Source organism: Oncorhynchus gorbuscha, linkage group LG06 (genome assembly GCF_021184085.1).
Source record: "Oncorhynchus gorbuscha isolate QuinsamMale2020 ecotype Even-year linkage group LG06, OgorEven_v1.0, whole genome shotgun sequence".
In the NCBI taxonomy this organism is placed as follows: Eukaryota; Metazoa; Chordata; class Actinopteri; order Salmoniformes; family Salmonidae; genus Oncorhynchus; species Oncorhynchus gorbuscha.
In genome coordinates, this window is record NC_060178.1 from 47,103,220 (window position 1) to 47,124,428 (window position 21,209).

At 43.9% G+C, this 21,209-nt stretch overlaps 1 protein-coding gene across 4 annotated transcripts in view; it reads left to right on the forward strand.

Moving 5' to 3' along the window:
• The window catches only part of LOC124038027 (ribonucleoprotein PTB-binding 2-like), a 95,948-nt gene that overhangs the window by 58,452 nt on the left and 16,287 nt on the right, over positions 1 to 21,209 (forward strand). For all 4 annotated transcript variants that reach the window (XM_046353391.1, XM_046353392.1, XM_046353393.1 and 1 more), the window contains exon 4: positions 12,412 to 12,603. In XM_046353391.1, the coding sequence (XP_046209347.1) occupies positions 12,412 to 12,603 (192 nt within the window). The remainder of the gene's footprint in view (positions 1 to 12,411; positions 12,604 to 21,209) is intronic.

Consider the following 21,209-nt stretch of genomic DNA (forward strand, 5'->3'; position numbering starts at 1 on the left):
ACACACCATGGTAGAGACAGAAAGATGGGGATAATGAACACAGAAAGATGGGGATAATACACACAAACACACCATGATAGAGACAGAAAGATGGGGATAATGAACACTACACACACCATGATAGAGACAGAAAGATGGGGATAATGAACACTACACACACACACCATGATAGAGAAAGATGGGGATAATGAACACACACACACCATGATAGAGACAGAAAGATGGGGATAATGAACAATACACACACACACCATGATAGAGACAGAGAGATGTGGATAATGAACACTAGAGACACACACACACCATGATAGAGACAGAAAGATGGGGATAATAGAGACAGAAAGAACACACACACACCATGATAGAGACAGAAAGATGGGGATAATGAACAATACACACACACACCATGATAGAGACAGAGAGATGATGGGGATAATGAACACTACACACACACACACCATGATAGAGACAGAAAGATGGGGATAATGAACACTACACACACACACACACCATGATAGAGACAGAGAGATGGGGATAATGAACACTACACACACAAACACACCATGATAGAGACAGAAAGATTGGGATAATGAACACTACACACACCATGATAGAGACAGAAAGATGGGGATAATGAACACTACACACACACACCATGATAGAGACAGAAAGATGGGGATAATGAACACACACACACCATGATAGAGACAGAAAGATGGGGATAATGAACAATACACACACACACCATGATAGAGACAGAGAGATGTGGATAATGAACACTACACACACACACACCATGATAGAGACAGAGAGATGGGGATAATGAACACTACACACACACACACACCATGGTAGAGACAGAGAGATGGGGATAATGAACACTACACACAAACACACCATGATAGAGACAGAGAGATGGGGATAATGACCACTACACACTCACCATGATAGAGACAGAAAGATGGGGATAATGAACAATACACACACACACCATGATAGAGACAGAGAGATGTGGATAATGAACACTACACACACACACCATGATAGAGACAGAGAGATGGGGATAATGAACACTACACACACACACACACCATGGTAGAGACAGAGAGATGGGGATAATGAACACTACACACAAACACACCATGATAGAGACAGAGAGATGGGGATAATGACCACTACACACTCACCATGATAGAGACAGAAAGATGGGGATAATGAACACTACACACACACACCATGATAGAGACAGAGAGATGGGGATAATGAACACTACACACACACACACACCATGGTAGAGACAGAGAGATGGGGATAATGAACACTACACACAAACACACCATGATAGAGACAGAAAGATTGGGATAATGAACACTACACACACCATGATAGAGACAGAAAGATGGGGATAATGAACACTACACACACACACCATGATAGAGACAGAAAGATGGGGATAATGAACACACACACACCATGATAGAGACAGAAAGATGGGGATAATGAACAATACACACACACACCATGATAGAGACAGAGAGATGTGGATAATGAACACTACACACACACACCATGATAGAGACAGAGAGATGGGGATAATGAACACTACACACACACACCATGATAGAGACAGAGAGATGGGGATAATGAACACTACACACAAACACACCATGATAGAGACAGAAAGATTGGGATAATGAACACTACACACACCATGATAGAGACAGAAAGATGGGGATAATGAACACTACACACACACACACACACACACACACGTGTCCACAGTCGCTGGCCTTTTACATGATTGTGATGTCGAAGAAGCAGAAGTAACCTCATCCTGAGGGGGGAGGTGAATGCAATTCATATTATAAAGGGACTGGTAGTGGGGATAGGGGGTGGTGGGGCTCTCTCTAAATGTTTTAGTTTTTATGTCAGCACTGGACATGGACCAAGGAAGGGAAGAATGGAGGAGTGGAGAAAGATGTCACTGGCTCAGTGGAAGAGCAGAGCGGAGGCCACTGATGATCACAGTCAGACAAACCCTCTCGCCATCAGTTCATATTTTCAGGTTGCGTAGGGAAAGCTATTGCACACTGGCCAGCTGTCATTTATTTCCCTATTCCTTTACCATTGGACGAGAACATCAGTAGTGTTCGTATTTTTACCTGTTAGACGCTGATTAACGGATTTATTACTGTGTTACCCAATGGGGTCGGTGCTGGTGTCTGTTCTGAGGGTTTGGTTTCCCTCTTAGATGCTTGACACCCAGCTAAATTACAGCTCCTACTATCTGCTCTGTATATAGAGCCCTCAGGGTCAGATTAGTGCATTACACACACACACACGTGTACAGACACACAAACGGACACTTTTTAAAAATGTTGTTTGTTATTTTTGTCATTTTTTTATTGGATATCTGAAACATACAATATACTTGCAGTGAAGCCACTCAACAAGTACATCATACCAGTCATCTAACAGACTCCCATCCAACAACTACATCATACCAGTCATCTAACAGACTCCCATCCAACAACTACATCATACCAGTCATCTAACAGACTCCCATCCAACAACTACACCATACCAGTCATCTAACAGACTCCCATTCAACAACTACATCATACCAGTCATCTAACAGACTCCCATCCAACAACTACATCATACCAGTCATCTAACAGACTCCCATTCAACAACTACATCATACCAGTCATCTAACAGACTCCCATCCAACAACTACACCATACCAGTCATCTAACAGACTCCCATTCAACAACTACATCATACCAGTCATCTAACAGACTCCCATCCAACGACTACACCATACCAGTCATCTAACAGACTCCCATTCAACAACTACATCATACCAGTCATCTAACAGACTCCCATTCAACAACTACATCATACCAGTCATCTAACAGACTCCCATCCAACAACTACATCATACCAGTCATCTAACAGACTCCCATCCAACAACTACATCATACCAGTCATCTAACAGACTCCCATCCAACAACTACATCATACCAGTCATCTAACAGACTCCCATCCAACAACTACATCATACCAGTCATCTAACAGACTCCCATCCAACAACTACATCATACCAGTCATCTAACAGACTCCCATCCAACAACTACATCATACCAGTCATCTAACAGACTCCCATCCAACAACTACATCATACCAGTCATCTAACAGACTCCCATCCAACAACTACACCATACCAGTCATCCAACAGACTCCCATTCAGAGTGACACACAGAAGCATCCAAGGTCAATGCTCTGCTCAAGGGCACGTTGACAGATCTCCCACCAGGTCAAAATAACGTGAACCTGAACCCTCCTAGAGAACTAAAGAGAAAAAAGGAAAAGACAGAAGAAAACAAATTGCAAATGCAAAATATATATATATAAATACATTGAAAACAAAGGACATCAAGGACAATCAGAACAGCAATGCCAACTGTATATGTTTGTGTGTATGTTTGGCACTACTACATTATTTGAATGAGTGTGTGTGTATATGCATGTGTACAAACACCTGCACGGCAACCACCTCTGGCAAACCGGCGTTAGTTGTGAAAACACTGCCCCTCACTGTCATTCCAACTGACTTTTTATTATGTTTTTTTTGTATTTGGACTTTTAAAAAACAACGTATCTTTGACCATCATTCTCTCCCCCACACAGCAACTCCACTCCCACTCGTCTCCAATTCCACATCTTCAACCCTCAGCTTCCCTCAGCCCATCCCATCTATCTCTGCTGGCCACCCTCAGCCCATCCCATCTATCTCTGCTGGCCACCCTCAGCCCATCCCATCTATCTCTGCTGGCCACCCTCAGCCCATCCCATCTATCTCTGCTGGCCACCCTCAGCCCATCCCATCTATCTCTGCTGACCACTCTCTTCGGGTTTCTACGCAACACATATCTTTCAACTATGCTGTCATGTTTAACGTACAATTTCAATCTATCTAATCTAATAGAATCCACAGATTGCAAGTTGAAGATAAATACTTTTACTAATAGTATTAGTAATTGACTGACCCGGTCTCTCCAGATCTCTTATTTCTAGGGTCAATTTTAGATCAATGCTATGCATTTTCCACCAATCCTGAACCTGAGACCAGAAACAGGCTACGGCAATACCAAAATAAATGGTCTATTGTTTCTGGATCCTCAAATCTGCAGAGCTTCGATGATTTTATGCCCCAAATAGTCAATATTTTGTTGGTGACAAGAATTCTATGTAATAATTTTGGCTGAAAAGCACGAAGTCTTGAATATTTTGTTGTTTTATATATCAACTCATACACCCTGTACCATGGAATCGGTACAACAAAAATCTCTTCCCAACGATTTTGCAATCTGTATGGCACAGTTGTCAACATCCTGGTCCTCAAATGAAACTGGTTTACTTTCCTATTTATGCTATTTTTATTCCTCCTCCAGCTTTGATCCTTTATATTAGGCAGACAGACCAGTTCCCTACCTCCTCCCGCTGCCACCTGCCTCCTTCATTTTTTGGGGTAATGCTGTAATTAATTGGTTGTACTCTTGGATTGAGCCGACCCTACATTTACATTTACATTTAAGTCATTTAGCAGACGCTCTTATCCAGACCTTCCCATACAATTCTGATATCTCCATGAATGACATAACTCTACCATTCCAATTTACAATATAATTTAAGAACCAAATACCCTTATTTCCCATAAATACAGGTATTTTATCAACCAGCACATCTGAGTTCAGCCATAATATTTGTTGTAATGTTTGTTGTATCTTTTCAGGGGGATGAAATTGTAATTTTAGCTTTTTATCTCTGCAATGCTTGTTTGAAAAAGAGAGATACTTAAAAAAAAAAAAAGTAGTTTTCAATTAATCGAAAATGAGACATGGCAATCTGCACAAAGGCAAAAAGGCCATTTTTAAACGATAGATGAGCTTTTCTTAATCTACTTGGGAACCATTTAGGGTTCAAGTAAAACTTGAACCCTAAAGAGAGAAGTTTAGTTCTTTTATATGTAATAATCTAAACCCACCTAATTCATATTCATTATATAGATGGCACGTTTTATTTTGTCTGGTTCAGCGTCCCAGATAAAGCTAAATGTTTTTTTATTCATATGAAAAATGGATTATCAGGTGTAGGCAGCGCCATAAGTAAGTGAGGAAACTGATGAATGCCATCAGCCCATTTGTTTTAGGTAAACTGCAGGGTGATGTAAAAGTTGTATTTTTTGAAGATCCAATACGTAATATTGTACACTTATCATAATGAACTTTTCTGTACTCTTTTTCTGGACAAAAACCTATCTCGATCTTCAATGAGACATTGCAGGGATCTAGCTTGCGAACTTAATATAAAACTTGAGTCATCAGCATACATGGACACCTCTGTTTTAAGCCTTGGGTTACTAATCCTCTCATGATGTTACTGGATCGGATAATAGCTAGCTTTTCAATGGACATAACGAATAGATGTGGTGACTGCAGACACCCTTGTTTAATTCCCCTTGACAATTCAAAACTCTGAGAAGTAGCTGTTATTTACTATTTTACACCTGGGGTTGCTATACATTATTTTTACCCATTTTACAAGAGAATTACCCAAATTTAAAATCCAGTCTTACTCTATCAAATGCCTTTTCAAAATCCACTATAAATACCAGGCTTCTTAATGTTTCATGATGTTCTATTATTAGTTGTCGTATCTTATCCCCACTGTATCGTCCATATAAAAAAACCTGTCTGATCAGGATGAACAATACCTAGTAAAACCCTTTTAATTCTGAGTGCTCTGCATGTCGCTAGTATTTTTTGCATCACAACATTGAAGTATAAGGGGCCTCCAGTTTTTCAGATAGACTGGATCTTTATATTTGCCATCTGGGTCTTGTTTTAATAATAGAGAAATCAGACCTTCCTGCTGAGTACATGACAGACTACCATTTCTATAGGAGTAGTTAAAACAATCTAACAATGGAGCTTTTAGTATATAAAAAAGGCTTGATATACCTCTACCGGTATCCAATCAAGCCCTGGGGTTTTTCCATACTGAAAGGATTTAATAGCCTCAAAAAGTTCTTCCTCTGTAATTTGGCCTTCGCACTGAACGCACACACACTTTGTGTAGAACATGAATGAGCATAACAGCTTAATGCGTTTGTGTGATTGCAAAGCCTATGTATGTGCCTCGCTCTCTTTTTCTAACTCATTCTCTCTCTCTCTCTCTCTCTTGCTTTGCCACTCACTCACGGCAACCTCCCTCCCTCCCTCCCTCCCTCAGGGCGTTGAAGTGGTAGACTGGTAAAGAGGAGAGGAAGGTAATTTCCATAGTGTATGGCTAATGTATGCTGATGGCCTATCGACCTCCTCCTACACACCTCTCCTCCTCATCCCTCTCTCCTCAGACCGGAGGGACTGGCAGACGAGTGGGAGTTGAGGAGAGGAAATGGTGGTGTGAGAGGATGTGCGATGGAGGGTTATGCCAGCAGCCTCGTTATGTTATGGAGAATCTGTACTACATGCGATTCAGTCCTGCCTTGTCAAACCTTTCCGTCTAGCTGACCTGTGGCCGGCAGTGAGCAGGAAGCCTATGTTATTGTTAGTTGGTCTGCATTTTCAAGGTTCACGTTTGCATGTCACGCGCACAATTACAGTGACATACCTTTCTTGCAAGCTCCATTAGGCTGCCATGTAAGTGTATGACAGGACTGCGGGTCCGGTGCATTATTTAAGAGATCCCTTCTGCTGACGGACACAAGTTTTTAAAATTAAAATCCCAAATGGCCCCCTATTCTCAATGGGCCCTGATCAGAAGTAGTGCACTATACAAGGGGAATAGGGTGCCATTTGGGACGTAATCAAGTACGAGGCTGAATGGCTCCTTGTCAAATTACAGTGGGCTTAAATTGACACATTTCCAGGCAGGGGATATACTGACTGACCTCTCTCCTTCTCTCCATCCATCCATCTATCCGTCTCTCTTCCCCTCCCTCCTTCCATCCTTCCATATCTGCTTTCACTCCTATTGATGGACCGCGACCCCGTGTAGCAATAATAACTCTGTGTCAGGAGACTTTACACTGGGTATTATAAATATTTATAAATATTTCCCCCTTGGATTGCGTTGACATTTTGTTGCATTCCAAAAGAGGGATTGAAATAGATTTATTTGTGATTATTTATTTTTTTGTGGGGGGGGGGCATTGATCTATACAAAATACTTCAGTGTCAAAGTGAAATAAACATTTGATCCATTTTTACAAATGAATGAAAATCCATTAACTAAAATATTAGTAGTATTCAACCCCAATGTTTCGACAAGATTTAACTAATGCGGCTTAACAAATCACAATAAGTTACATAGATTCACTCCGTGTGAAATAATAGGGGTTGAAAGGATTTTTGAATGACGAACCCCTCCTCTGTCCCCCCATACATACATCTGTCCCTCAGTCAAGTGTTGAATTTCAAGCACAGATTCAACTACAAAGACCAGGGAGCTTTGCGAAAGCCTCGTAAAGAAGGGCAGTGATTGGTAGACGACTAACAATAACATATTTAATACCTCTTTAAGCATGGTCCTTCTGAACTGAGCAGCAGGACAGGAAGGTAGCTGCTCAGGGACGTCACCATGAGGCCATTGGGGATTTTAAAACAGCTACGGAGTTCAACGACTGTGATGGGAGAAAACTGAGGATGGATCAACTGCATTATAGTGACTCCACAATAATGATCTAAATGACAGAGTGAAAAGAAGAATACAAATATACAGATTAAGGCACTGAAGTAATACTGTGAAAAAAAACACTACTCTGTTGGATTCTTCAAATCCAACACAACACGTCACTGAGTAAATGCCTTCTTATTGGCTGCATCATGTTATGCTTGATATCGGCAAAGACCTGGGTGTTGTTCTGGATAAAAAGAATCAGGTTGGAGCTAAGCACGGCAGGTAGCCTAGTGGTTAGAGTGTTGGTGGATCGAAATCTGCCGTTCTGCCCCTGAACAAGGCAGTTAACCGACTGTTCCTAGGCCGTCGTTGTAAATACCAATTTGGTGAATACAGCGATACCCACTGTATCTGTTAATGCTTAAACCTTTATTTAAGCAGGAAGATATGCTGAGATCGCTGTCTCTTTCGCAGATTATACACATCAATTACACTGTGCATGAAAAGCAATACACAATCAAATGAAAAACACATTCTTCATTCCACATGAGAACGAAATGCAGATTAACCAAACTCGGTGGAGATTGAAGGGATGTCTAGGGTTAGCCAACCCTGATTCTGGGTCTAAAAGTTAACAAGGATGTAAGTTATGGAGGAAGTGTATGCAAGAGGGCTTTCTAGAGAAAAAGCCTCTATCTGCCAGACTTTGAAGAGGGCTGGCCTACTTTCTGAAACAAAATGCAATGATGCGTGCCGAACCTATACCCCAATAACCCGGAATGAATGTTGACTGAATTATTTGTTTTCTGCTATTTAACGAAAGACTGGACCTGTTCTTAAAGAAGAAGCCTATTTGAATTGTTCATTTCTTTAACCGACTCATCAAAAGGCTTTTTGGAAGAAAACTTTCCGTCACTGCAGGCGCCCCGACGGACAAGATCAGTGAATCACCGTCCAAATTGGATGGAAACCAGCCTGCACTTTATGGTGAGGAAAGTCATTGTGTCAGTACTGAGAAGAGTAGTGTTCCTTTTTCTGTGTCTGTGTGAGTGTACGGTATGTGTGCGTGAATGTGTGTGTTTATTTGTCTAAGTCTTAGAGAGAAAGCCGGGACGAGTAGGAGTAGCTGTATTACATCTCTCATTGCTCAGGTGGATTCTGTGAAAGCCAGACGCTTTGATAATGGGCTGAACAGAGCTCTTTCACAATCCGCTGTAGACTCTCTCTCTCTCTCTCTCTCTCAATTTCTCTCTCTCTCCCTCCCTCCCTCCCTCCCCAATGTGCTTTGTTGGCATGACGTAACAATGTACATATTGTCAAAGCTTATTTGGGATATTTTCAATATAAAAATGAGAATCAAAATTGACAACAGTACCAACAATAACCAAGGGTTAAAATAACCAGACATTGAACAATAACAATAAGTATACAGTAGAGGACATGTGTAGGTTGATTGGTCTGTCAGACACTGTCCCTCATCTTATGGCAGGCAGCAATGTAGTGCGCTGCCAACCCACAGCTCTCTGCGTCCTCCCCCATCAGGACGGGTAGTCTACTTTCAGGTCTTTCAAACTTTGAATAAGGGTTTCAAATTGGGGGGAATTGTTTTATCAGGTTGTGCAGTGGTTGCACAGCCTTTCCTCTACAGGGAGCCAGGTGTTCCTGTGTCTACCCTTCTCAATGGCAAGGCTGTGCTCACTGAGCCTGTACTTTGTCAAGGTTTTCATCAGTAAGCCAGATAGCACTGCATTTTCTTTGTGTTTGTGCTTGTGTTTCCCAATAATCAATATAGTTTTGTTTTGACTGTGTTGTAGATTTGGTTTATCCTGATTGATTGGATGTTCTGGTCCTGAGGCTTCAGTGTGTTAGTAGAACAGGTTTGTGAACTCAGCCCCAGGACCAGCTGAATTAGGGGAGTTTTCTTTGCTCAGCTCTTGGTATTGCAGGGCTTGGTAATGATATTAGTGGGGGTCACAGTATTTTAGATGTTTCCAAAACTTAATTGCTCTTTTTTGAGTTTTTATTATTAGTGGATATTGGCCTATTTTTGCCCTGCGTGCATTCTCTCTGTTCATTCACTGCCTCATTAAGGTGTCCAGTTGAGCTTATTTTTTAAACCTAAGTAATTGTAGTGTGTGCAGTACTCTATATATTTTGTACCAATTGAGAACTTTGGTCCCTGAGATCTGGATCTTCTCTGGAAAATCATTATTTTAGTCTTTTTGGGGTTTACTGCCAAGGCCCAAGTCTGGCGGTACTGCTCTAGCAGGTCCAGGCTCTGCTATAGGCCATGTGCTGTGGGGGTTTACTGCCAGGGCCCAGGTCTGGCGGTACTGCTCTAGCAGGTCCAGGCTCTGCTATAGGCCATGTGCTGTGGGGGTTTACTGCCAGGGCCCAGGTCTGGCAGTACTGCTCTAGCAGGTCCAGGCTCTGCTCTAGGCCATGTGCTGTGGGTGACAGCAGGCATAGGTCATCTGCGAAGAGCGGGCATTTAACCTCTGAATTGTGGAGACTAACAACAGGGGCTGAGGATGTTTCTAGAATAGTGGCCAATTCGTTGATGTAAATATTGTAGTGCAGGGCTCAGATTAAAACACTGACGAAGGCCCCTCCCCTGGTTAAAGAATTCTGTTTTCTTGCCAATTTTAATGCTGCACATATTGCCAGTATACATTGATTTAATTACAGTGGGGCAAAAAAGTATTTAGTCAGCCACCAATTGTGCAAGTTCTTCCACTTAAAAAGATGAGAGAGGCCTGTAATTTTCATCACTTCAACTATGACAGACAAAATGAGGAAAAAAAGATCCAGAAAATCACATTGTAGGATTTTTAATGAATTTATTTGCAAATTATGGTGGAAAATAAGTATTCGGTCAATAACAAAAGTTTATCTCAATAATTTGTTATATACCCTTTGTTGGCAATGACAGAGGTCAAACGTTTTCTGTAAGTCTTCACAAGGTTTTCACACACTTTTGCTGGTATTTTGGCCCATTCCTCCATGCAGATCTCCTCTAGAGCAGTGATGTTTTGGGGCTGTTGCTGGGCAACACGGACTTTCAACTCCCTCCAAAAATGTTGAGATCTGGAGACTGGCTAGGCCACTCCAGGACCTTGAAATGCTTCTTACAAAGCCACTCCTTTGTTGCCCGGGCGGTGCGTTTGGGATCATTGTCATGCTGAAAGACCCAGCCACGTTTCATCTTCAATGCCCTTGCTGATGGAGGTTTTCACTCAAAATCTCATGATATATTGCCCCATTCATTCTTTCCTTTACACGGATCAGTCGTCCTGGTCTCTTTGCAGAAAAACAGCCCCAAAGCATGATGTTTCCACCCCCATGCTTCACAGTAAGTATGGTGTTCTTTGGATGCAACTCAGCATTCTTTGTCCTCCAAACACGACTAGTTGAGTTTTTACCAAAAAGTTATATTTTGGTTTCATCTGACCATATGACATTCTCCCAATCTTCTTCTGGATCATCCAAATGCTCTCTAGCAAACTTCAGACGGGCCTGGACATGTACTGGCTTAAGCGGGGGGACACGTCTGGCACTGCAGGATTTGAGTCCCTGGCGGCGTAGTGTGTTACTGATGGTAGGCTTTGTTACTTTGGTCCCAGCTCTCTGCAAGTCATTCAAATGTGGTTCTGGGATTTTTGCTCACTGTTCTTGTGATCATTTTGACCCCACGGGGTGAGATCTTGCGTGGAGCCCCAGATCGAGGGAGATTATCAGTGGTCTTGTATGTCTTCCATTTCCTAATAATTGCTCCCACAGTTGATTTCTTCAAACCAAGCTGCTTACCTATTGCAGATTCAGTCTTCCCAGCCTGGTGCAGGTCTACAATTTTGTTTCTGGTGTCCTTTGTCAGCTCTTTGGTCTTGGCCATAGTGGAGTTTGGAGTGTGACTGTTTGAGGTTGTGGACAGGTGTCTTTTATACTGATAACAAGTTCAAACAGGTGCCATTAATACAGGTAACGAGTGGAGGACAGAGGAGCCTCTTAAAGAAGAAGTTACAGGTCTGTGAGAGCCAGAAATCTTGCTTGTTTGTAGGTGACCAAATACTTATATTCCACCATAATTTGCAAATAAATTCATTAAAAAAAAAAATCTTCTAATTTTGTCTGTCATAGTTGAAGTGTATCTATGATGAAAATGACAGGCCTCTCTCATATTTTTAAGTGGGAGAACTTGCACAATTGGTGGCTGACTAAATACATTTTTTGCCCCACTGTATGTCATATGTTTTACCCCCTACACCACTTTCAATAACTTTGTAGAACAGTCCTGTATGCCAAGTAGAATCAAATGCTTTTTGGAAGTCGATAAAGCAAGCGTATATTTTGGTGGACATATTTATCTATTTTGGTGTAAATCTCTCTCTCTCTCTCTCTCTCTGTGTGTTTACATTGCCAAAGCAAGTGAAATAGATCATAAACAAAAATGAAATAAACAGTACAAAATGTACAGTTAACATTACACTCACAACAGACTTGCCTTATTATGTCTACATACAGTGTTGTAATGATGTGCAAATAGTTAAGGGAAATGATATGAACATAAATATGGGTGGTGGAGTATGAGAGTGAGGTGTGTGTGGTTGTAACGTGTATTCTCTGTGTTACAGCTGGCCCAGGACGAGGGCAGCCCGGTGCGTGGCTTCGGGGTGGTGGAGTATGAGAGTGAGGTGTGTGTGGTTGTAACGTGTATTCTCTGTGTTACAGCTGGCCCAGGACGAGGGCAGCCCGGTGCGTGGCTTCGGGGTGGTGGAGTATGAGAGTGCAGAGCAGGCAGAGGCCATTCTGATAGAGATGGACAAAACACTGGTGGGAGGACAGGAGATCCGTCTGTCTCTCTGCACCCCCGGAACCTCAGGCAGGAGCACATTGGCCGCTCTCATAGCTGCTCAGGGCGTGGTGAGTGACTGGACACACACACACACACACACACACACACACACACACACACACACACACACACACACACACACACACACACACACACACACACACACACACACACACACACACACACACACACACACACACACACACACTGTAGATATGCAAACACTCCCACATTTATTAAAATTAGAAAATAGAAAATAGAGTTCCATTTTACTGATTCAGATACAGTACAAACTTGAACTAGGGACAACCTGGAAATGCATGTGCCATGGTCAGGACTGCACACCTCGATAAACGGATGGTTCCATTGACTTGCTGCGTACGCTCACTCAATATGCTTGCGCGCATTCATACATGCATACATACATATACATGAATACAAATAGCCTCCTACTCATTCTCTCTCTCTCTCTCTGGTGCTGTGTGGCTGTTACAGTCACCATAACGGTGGCAGTTATAATTACAGTTGTCCCAGGGTAGGACTGGCTCACAATAAACCCACTCCCTCTGACGAAAGGAAATCATGCTGCGCCCACTGCCGCTGTTACACACACACACACACACACACACACACACACACACACACACACACACACACACACACACACACACACACACACACACACACACACACACACACACACACACACACACACACACACTGCTCAAATGTAATCAAACACATGCACAGACAAAATCACACACACACACACACACACACACTGCTCAAATGTAATCAAACCCATGCACAGACAAAATCACACACACACACACACACACACAAATGTAATCAAACACATGACAGTCTGCTCAAATGTAATCAAACACATGCACAGACAAAATCACACACACACACACACACACACACACACACACACACACACACACACACACACACACACACACACACACACACACACACACACACACACACACACACACACACACACACACACACACACACACACACACACTGCTCAAATGTAATCAAACCCATGCACAGACAAAATCACACACACACACACATTGAAGTCTGCACAAGCAAAAGCAGCAGCTAATCTCTCCCCCATTCACTCATTTCTACCTGTGGAGCTGTCAGGAACTGAAGGAACTGTCAGTCTGTTGACACTGCAACGTCACTAAATAGAACTCACTGGTCATACCAGGTATTCCAGCACATACCAGGTGATCCAGCACTAGGCATGCAGTAGTACCGTATAGTGTTGTATAGGTTGTTGTCCTCACATATCAGGTCTCTGTTGCAAGTGATCAACCCTTATGTCCGTTAGTTTTACTGTAGTTCTTAATGGAATTGATATTTGCACGTGTATAACAGAGCAATACAAGGTTGGCCTATAGCCTCGAGACAGTATAGACTTAGAGGGAACATTCAAAGACAACTATTCATTAGGGGGATGATTTCCGACCCGAGTCAAGCGTGTAAATGGAACGGAATTCCCTTTTTAATGTACTTTTCTCTCTGTGCCTATTCTGACCTTGAACTGAAGCACGTCGTTCACCCGCGATGCGTTTGAGGAGACTAAATGAATGTGCACTGGACGTGAGGTCTACAGAAACGCCGTCTTCTGACCTTGACCTTATTCCCTAATAATTCCACCACCTTTGACCTCTTCCAATGGAAATAACACCTTTATCTGTGCGCTGTTACTTGCAACTTGATAAGAGGTATTGATACGAGCTCGGTAGAGGAGTCGTCCGTTCGGACTAGGTAGATGAGTCGTCCGTTCGGATAAGGGAGTTGAGTCGTCCGTTCGGATAAGGGAGTTGAGTCGTCCGTTCGGACTAGGTAGATGAGTCGTCCGTTCGGATAAGGGAGTTGAGTCGTCCGTTCGGATAAGGGAGTTGAGTCGTCCGTTCGGATAAGGGAGTTGAGTCGTCCGTTCGGACTAGGTAGATGAGTCGTCCGTTCGGACTAGGTAGATGAGTCGTCCGTTCGGACTAGGTAGATGAGTCGTCCGTTCGGACTAGGTAGATGAGTCGTCCGTTCGGACTAGGTAGATGAGTCGTCCGTTCGGATAAGGGAGTTGAGTCGTCCGTTCGGTTAAGGGAGTTGAGTCGTCCGTTCGGATAAGGTAGATGAGTCGTCCGTTCGGACTAGGTAGATGAGTCGTCCGTTCGGATAAGGGAGTTGAGTCGTCCGTTCGGACTAGGTAGTTGAGTCGTCCGTTCGGACTAGGTAGATGAGTCGTCCGTTCGGATAAGGGAGTTGAGTCGTCCATTCGGACTAGGTAGTTGAGTCGTCCGTTCGGGTTCGGATAAGGTAGTTGAGTCGTCCGTTCGGACTAGGTAGATGAGTCGTCCGTTCAGACTAGGTAGTTGAGTCGTCCCTTCGGATAAGGTAGTTGAGTCGTCCGTTCGGACTAGGTAGATGAGTCGTCCGTTCGGATAAGGGAGTTGAGTCGTCCGTTCGGACTAGGTAGATGAGTCGTCCGTTCGGACTAGGGAGTTGAGTCGTCCGTTCGGATAAGGGAGTTGAGTCGTCCGTTCGGATAAGTCGTCCGTTCGGGGAGTTGAGTCGTCCGTTCGGACTAGGTAGATGAGTCGTCCGTTCGGATAAGGGAGTTGAGTCGTCCGTTCGGATAAGGGAGTTGAGTCGTCCGTTCGGATAAGGTCGGGTTCGGATAAGGAGTCGTCCGTTCGGATAAGATGGGAGTTGAGTAAGGGTCCGTTCGGACTAGGTAGATGAGTCGTCCGTTCGGATAAGGTAGATGAGTCGTCCGTTCGGATAAGGTAGTTGAGTCGTCCGTTCGGACTAGGTAGATGAGTCGTCCCGTTCGGATAAGGAGTTGAGTCGTCCGTTCGGACTAGGTAGATGAGTCGTCCGTTCGGATAAGGTAGTTGAGTCGTCCGTTCGGACTAGGTAGATGAGTCGTCCGTTCGGATAAGGGAGTTGAGTCGTCCGTTCGGACTAGGTAGTTGAGTCGTCCGTTCGGATAAGGGAGTTGAGTCGTCCGTTCGGACTAGGGAGTTGTAAATATAAATGAGACTTGTTTCCATTTGGCCTTTATTAATCGCTGGAGACAAATGGGACACCAGTCATGTGGCTGAAGCTTATCAACACCAACTCTCTGGAGACAATTGGGACACCAGTCATGTGGCTGAAGCTTATCAACACCAACTCTCTGGAGACAATTGGGACACCAGTCATGTGGCTGAGCTTATCAACACCAACTCTCTGGAGACAATTGGGACACCAGTTGTAAATAACAAACTCTCTGGAGACTTGGGACACCAGTCATGTGGCTGAAGCTTATCAACACCAACTCTCTGGAGACAATTGGGACACCAGTCATGTGGCTGAAGCTTATCAACACCAACTCTCTGGAGACAATTGGGACACCAGTCATGTGGCTGAAGCTTATCAACACCAACTCTCTGGAGACAATTGGGACACCAGTCATGTGGCTGAAGCTTATCAACACCAACTCTCTGGAGACAATTGGGACACCAGTCATGTGGCTGAAGCTTATCAACACCAACTCTCTGGAGACAATTGGGATACCAGTCATGTGGCTGAAGCTTATCAACACCAACTCTCTGGAGACAATTGGGACACCAGTCATGTGGCTGAAGCTTATCAACACCAACTCTCTGGAGACAATTGGGACACCAGTCATGTGGCTGAAGCTTATCAACACCAACTCTCTGGAGACAATTGGGACACCAGTCATGTGGCTGAAGCTTATCAACACCAACTCTCTGGAGACAATTGGGACACCAGTCATGTGGCTGAAGCTTATCAACACCAACTCTCTGGAGACAATTGGGACACCAGTCATGTGGCTGAAGCTTATCAACACCAACTCTCTGGAGACAATTGGGACACCAGTCATGTGGCTGAAGCTTATCAACACCAACTCTCTGGAGACAATTGGGACACCAGTCATGTGGCTGAAGCTTATCAACACCAACTCTCTGGAGACAATTGGGACACCAGTCATGTGGCTGAAGCTTATCAACACCAACTCTCTGGAGACAATTGGGACACCAGTCATGTGGCTGAAGCTTATCAACACCAACTCTCTGGAGACAATTGGGACACCAGTCATGTGGCTGAAGCTTATCAACACCAACTCTCTGGAGACAATTGGGATACCAGTCATGTGGCTGAAGCTTATCAACACCAACTCTCTGGAGACAATTGGGACACCAGTCATGTGGCTGAAGCTTATCAACACCAACTCTCTGGAGACAATTGGGACACCAGTCATGTGGCTGAAGCTTATCAACACCAACTCTCTGGAGACAATTGGGACACCAGTCATGTGGCTGAAGCTTATCAACACCAACTCTCTGGAGACAATTGGGACACCAGTCATGTGGCTGAAGCTTATCAACACCAACTCTCTGGAGACAATTGGGACACCAGTCATGTGGCTGAAGCTTATCAACACCAACTCTCTGGAGACAATTGGGACACCAGTCATGTGGCTGAAGCTTATCAACACCAACTCTCTGGAGACAATTGGGACACCAGTCATGTGGCTGAAGCTTATCAACACCAACTCTCCCACAGTAAAGTTCATGAAATGCTGTTCCGTTATGCAGAATTTAAATTGCGCTGCCTTTTAACTTGCAGGGATGGGAACTCCACAGTGTCTTAATAAACGATAGACTGCCTCTGTCTCCTGTTTCTATCATGTATAAATATTAGCCACTCTCAGTATGGACGTTTAGCAGGCACACATATTCAACTGCCAATTTACTTACTCTTTAGTTCCCTTCGTTTTGGTACAACCGACATTATCATTCCATTAAATGACATGGTTTTGTTTACCTTCACGTGCTTCCTCTGTAAACGCACGGACGTGTGGTTGTTGCTGAGCATCATTAGTAACAGTTGATAATATATATATATATATATATTTTTTTTTTTAAAGACGTAGGCTAAATTAAATCGTTATGGAGCGGAGCGCAGACCGAGCTGAACCCATCGCATGGTGCAATACTTGGTCGTGTCATCACACAGTTCCATGGTTAGTGCAGGTACTAGATGAGGGTAGAGCCTACTATTGTACAGTATTCTCCCTACTATAATACTATGTACATGAATCATCCAACATTAGCATGGGTTTTCGTGCGCCCAGGCTCTCCTAAATAAATCGACAAGATCAAAGGATTTTTAAACCTGACAATTGGTGCTGAAACACGCGTGAATTATGCCGTGCATTCGGAAAGTATTCAGACCCCCTTCCACATTTTGTTGCGTTACAGCCTTTCTAAAATGGATTAAATCGTGTTTTGCCCCTCATCAATATCAACACAATAACGACACATCAAAAACCGGTATAAAAAATGAAAACTGAAATATGATATTTACACAAGTCTTCAGACCCTTTACTCAGTACTTTGTTGAAGCACCTTTGGCGGCGATTACAGCCTTGAGTCTTCTTAGGGATGACACTACAAGCTTGGCACACCTGTATTTGGGGAGTTTCTCCCATTCTTCTCTGCAGATCCTCTCAAGCTCTGTTAGGTTGGATGGGGATTATCGGTGCACAGCTATTTTCAGGTTTCTCCAGAGATATTCGATCGGGTTCAAGTCCAGGGTCTGGCTCGGCCATTCAAGGACATTCAGAGACTTGTCCTGAAGCCACTACTGCATTGTCTTGGCTGTGTGCTTAAGGCCGTTGTCCTGTTGGAAGGTGAACTTCATCCCAGTGTTCATCAAGAATCTCTCTGTACGGTGCTTCGTTCATCTTTCCCTCAATTCTGACAAGACTCAGAGTCCTTTTGCTGCCTTTTGGCAAACTCCAAGTGGGCTGTCATGTGCCTTACTGAGGAGTGGCTTCCATCTGGCCACTCTACCATAAATGCCTGATTGGTGGAGTGCTGCAGAGATGGGAGAATCTTCCAGAAGGACAACCATCTCCACAGAGGAACTCTGGAGTGACCATCGGGTTCTTGGTCACCTCCCTCTCCCGCTCAGTTTGGCCGGGTGGCCAGCTATAGGAAGACTCTTGGTGGTTCCAAACTTCTTCCATTTAAGATGGAGGCCACTGTGTTCTTGGGGACCTTCAATGCTGCAGAATGATGGAGGCCACTGTGTTCTTGGGAACCTTAAATGCTGCAGAATGATGGAGGCCACTGTGTTCTTGGGGACCTTCAATGCTGCGGAACATTTTTGGTACCCTTCCCCAGATCTGTGCCTCGACACAATCCTGTCTCTGAAGCTCTACTGACAATTCCTTCGACATCATGGCTTGGATTTTGGTCTGACATGCACTGTCAACTGTGGGACCTTTTATATAGACAGGTTTGTGCCTTTCCAAATCATGTCCAATCAATTGAATTGACCACAGGTGGACTCCAATCAAGCTGTAGAAACATTTCAAGGATGATCAATGGAAACAGGATGTACCTCATAGCAAAGGGTCTGAATACTTACATTTCTAAAAACCTGTTTTTGCTTTGTCATTATGGGGTATTGTGTTGTCATTATGGGGTATTGTGTTGTCATTATGGGGTATTGTGTTGTCATTATGGGGTATTGTGTTGTCATTATGGGGTATTGTGTTGTCATTATGGGGGGTTGTATTATGTGTTGTCATTATGGGGTATTGTGTTGTCATTATGGGGTATTGTGTTGTCATTATGGGGTATTGTGTTGTCATTATGGGGTATTGTGTTGTCATTATGGGGTATTGTGTTGTCATTATGGGGTACTGTGTTGTCATTATGGGGTATTGTGTTGTCATTATGGGGTATTGTGTTGTCATTATGGGGTATTGTGTGTAGATTGATGAGTTGCTGTGTTGTCATTTATTTCATCCGTCATTTTACTGTGTTGTCATTATGGGGTACTGTGTTGTCATTAGACTGTAATTGTGTTGTCATTATGGGGTATTGTGTTGTAACATTAATTGTGGTCATTAAAAAGGGTCATTATGGGGTATTGTGTTGTCATTATGGGGTACATTTTCTGAATGTCACTGCATGTTTGATTGTGTTGTCATTATGGGGTATTGTGTTGTCATTATGGGGTATTGTGTTGTCATTATATCATTATGGGGTATTGTGTTGTCATTATGGGGTATTGTGTTGTCATTATGGGGTATTGTTTAGATTGATGATGCACTGTACATTTAGGGGTGGCTTTCTGAATGCACTGCATGTTTTCATTGATCATTTAGGTGGCTTTCTTTCATTGATCCTTAATATTCTGAACCCCGTTCTCTCGATATATTCTAGTTTTTTCTGAATGCACTGTACATTTACATTCTGCGTGACACTCAGACAGTGAACAGTGCTTTAAGGTTGAGTATTTGACATCCTATTTCGTCCTGTGGAAGAGCATTCCTTGGGCTCGTTCTCTTGAACATATTAGAATGAATGAGATGCAGACAGAAACCATAGCGACAAGAGAACCCTGGAAGGAGAGAGAGCAGAGCCACTGTACTCAGAGGAGGATTCCTCCTGTCATTTTATTCAGTTTGTGAAACTGAGTGTGAACACAGGACCAGATGGAACCCCCCCCCCCCTCCCTCCTCTTTTCTTCTCTCTATCCCTCCCTCACTCTCCTTCCCTCTCTCTGGTGTGATTGTGTGGGAGTCAGGCTTTCTGATGCTTGAAGGAACCAGCCAGCCAGCAACCAACCAAACACACTGATGCGCACTGACATTTTCAGAGAGAGAGAGAGAGAGAGAGAGAGAGAGAGAGAGAGAGAGAGAGAGAGAGAGAGAGAGAGAGAGAGAGAGAGAGAGAGAGAGAGAGAGAGAGAGAGAGAGAGAGAGAGAGAGAGAGAGAGAGAGAGAGAGAGAGAGAGAGAGAGAGAGAGAGAGAGAGAGAGAGAGAGAGAGAGAGAGAGAGAGAGACCCTCCTTTCTTCTTCCCCCTCTGACAGACGCTGTCAGAGACAGATCAAGCTGTGCTTCGGGGACAAACCTGTCTCACTCAATACCCAACTAACATACAATCTGTATGATACACACTCTGTATGGCTAAAACGCCATCAGAGGTAGTAATGCCTGAATTCAGCTGAACTTAGTTTGAAGGGTAAATATCATCTTGGTAATGTTGTTGCGAACGTCTACTCTGTGAGTCGCTGTCTGCGGGCTGTACTGTGCTGCTAAGCTCAGCCCTGCAGGTGCATTTCTAGTTCCATCAGTTTCCGTCACATAATGAGCGGGGAATATTTGAGGCTCTTGATTTCCAACGTGTGTACTGTCGAACCAAGCTCGGGGAGTTTAGCTCGTGTGTTGTCTTCCTTGCCCTCTGGCTGGGAATCTGGCCGAAACCGAGCCACAACCCTCCCCATTCTATCCCCTGGCTGAAGCTCCATATGGTGACATATGGAGAGGACTCCCCCACATCTCCTCCCCGACCCCCAGTGGGAAGCCACACCCCTTAACTTGGTTTAGTGGCTCACAGAAAACACATTGCGGTAGGGCAAGGAGCAGACCTGAAGCCCTGCTAGATTTCTCCCTCCCCTCTCCCTCTCTCCCTGCCTCTCCCCTCCTCTCTGTCCCTCCCTTTCCCCCTCCCTCCCTGTTCTCCAGTAGCAGATGGGTGCCCTGCTGCAAACAAGTGACCATGGTGCCATCAGGAACCGCCTAATGAGGAGATCCCAGGCTCCACACAGAAACAGAAACTAGC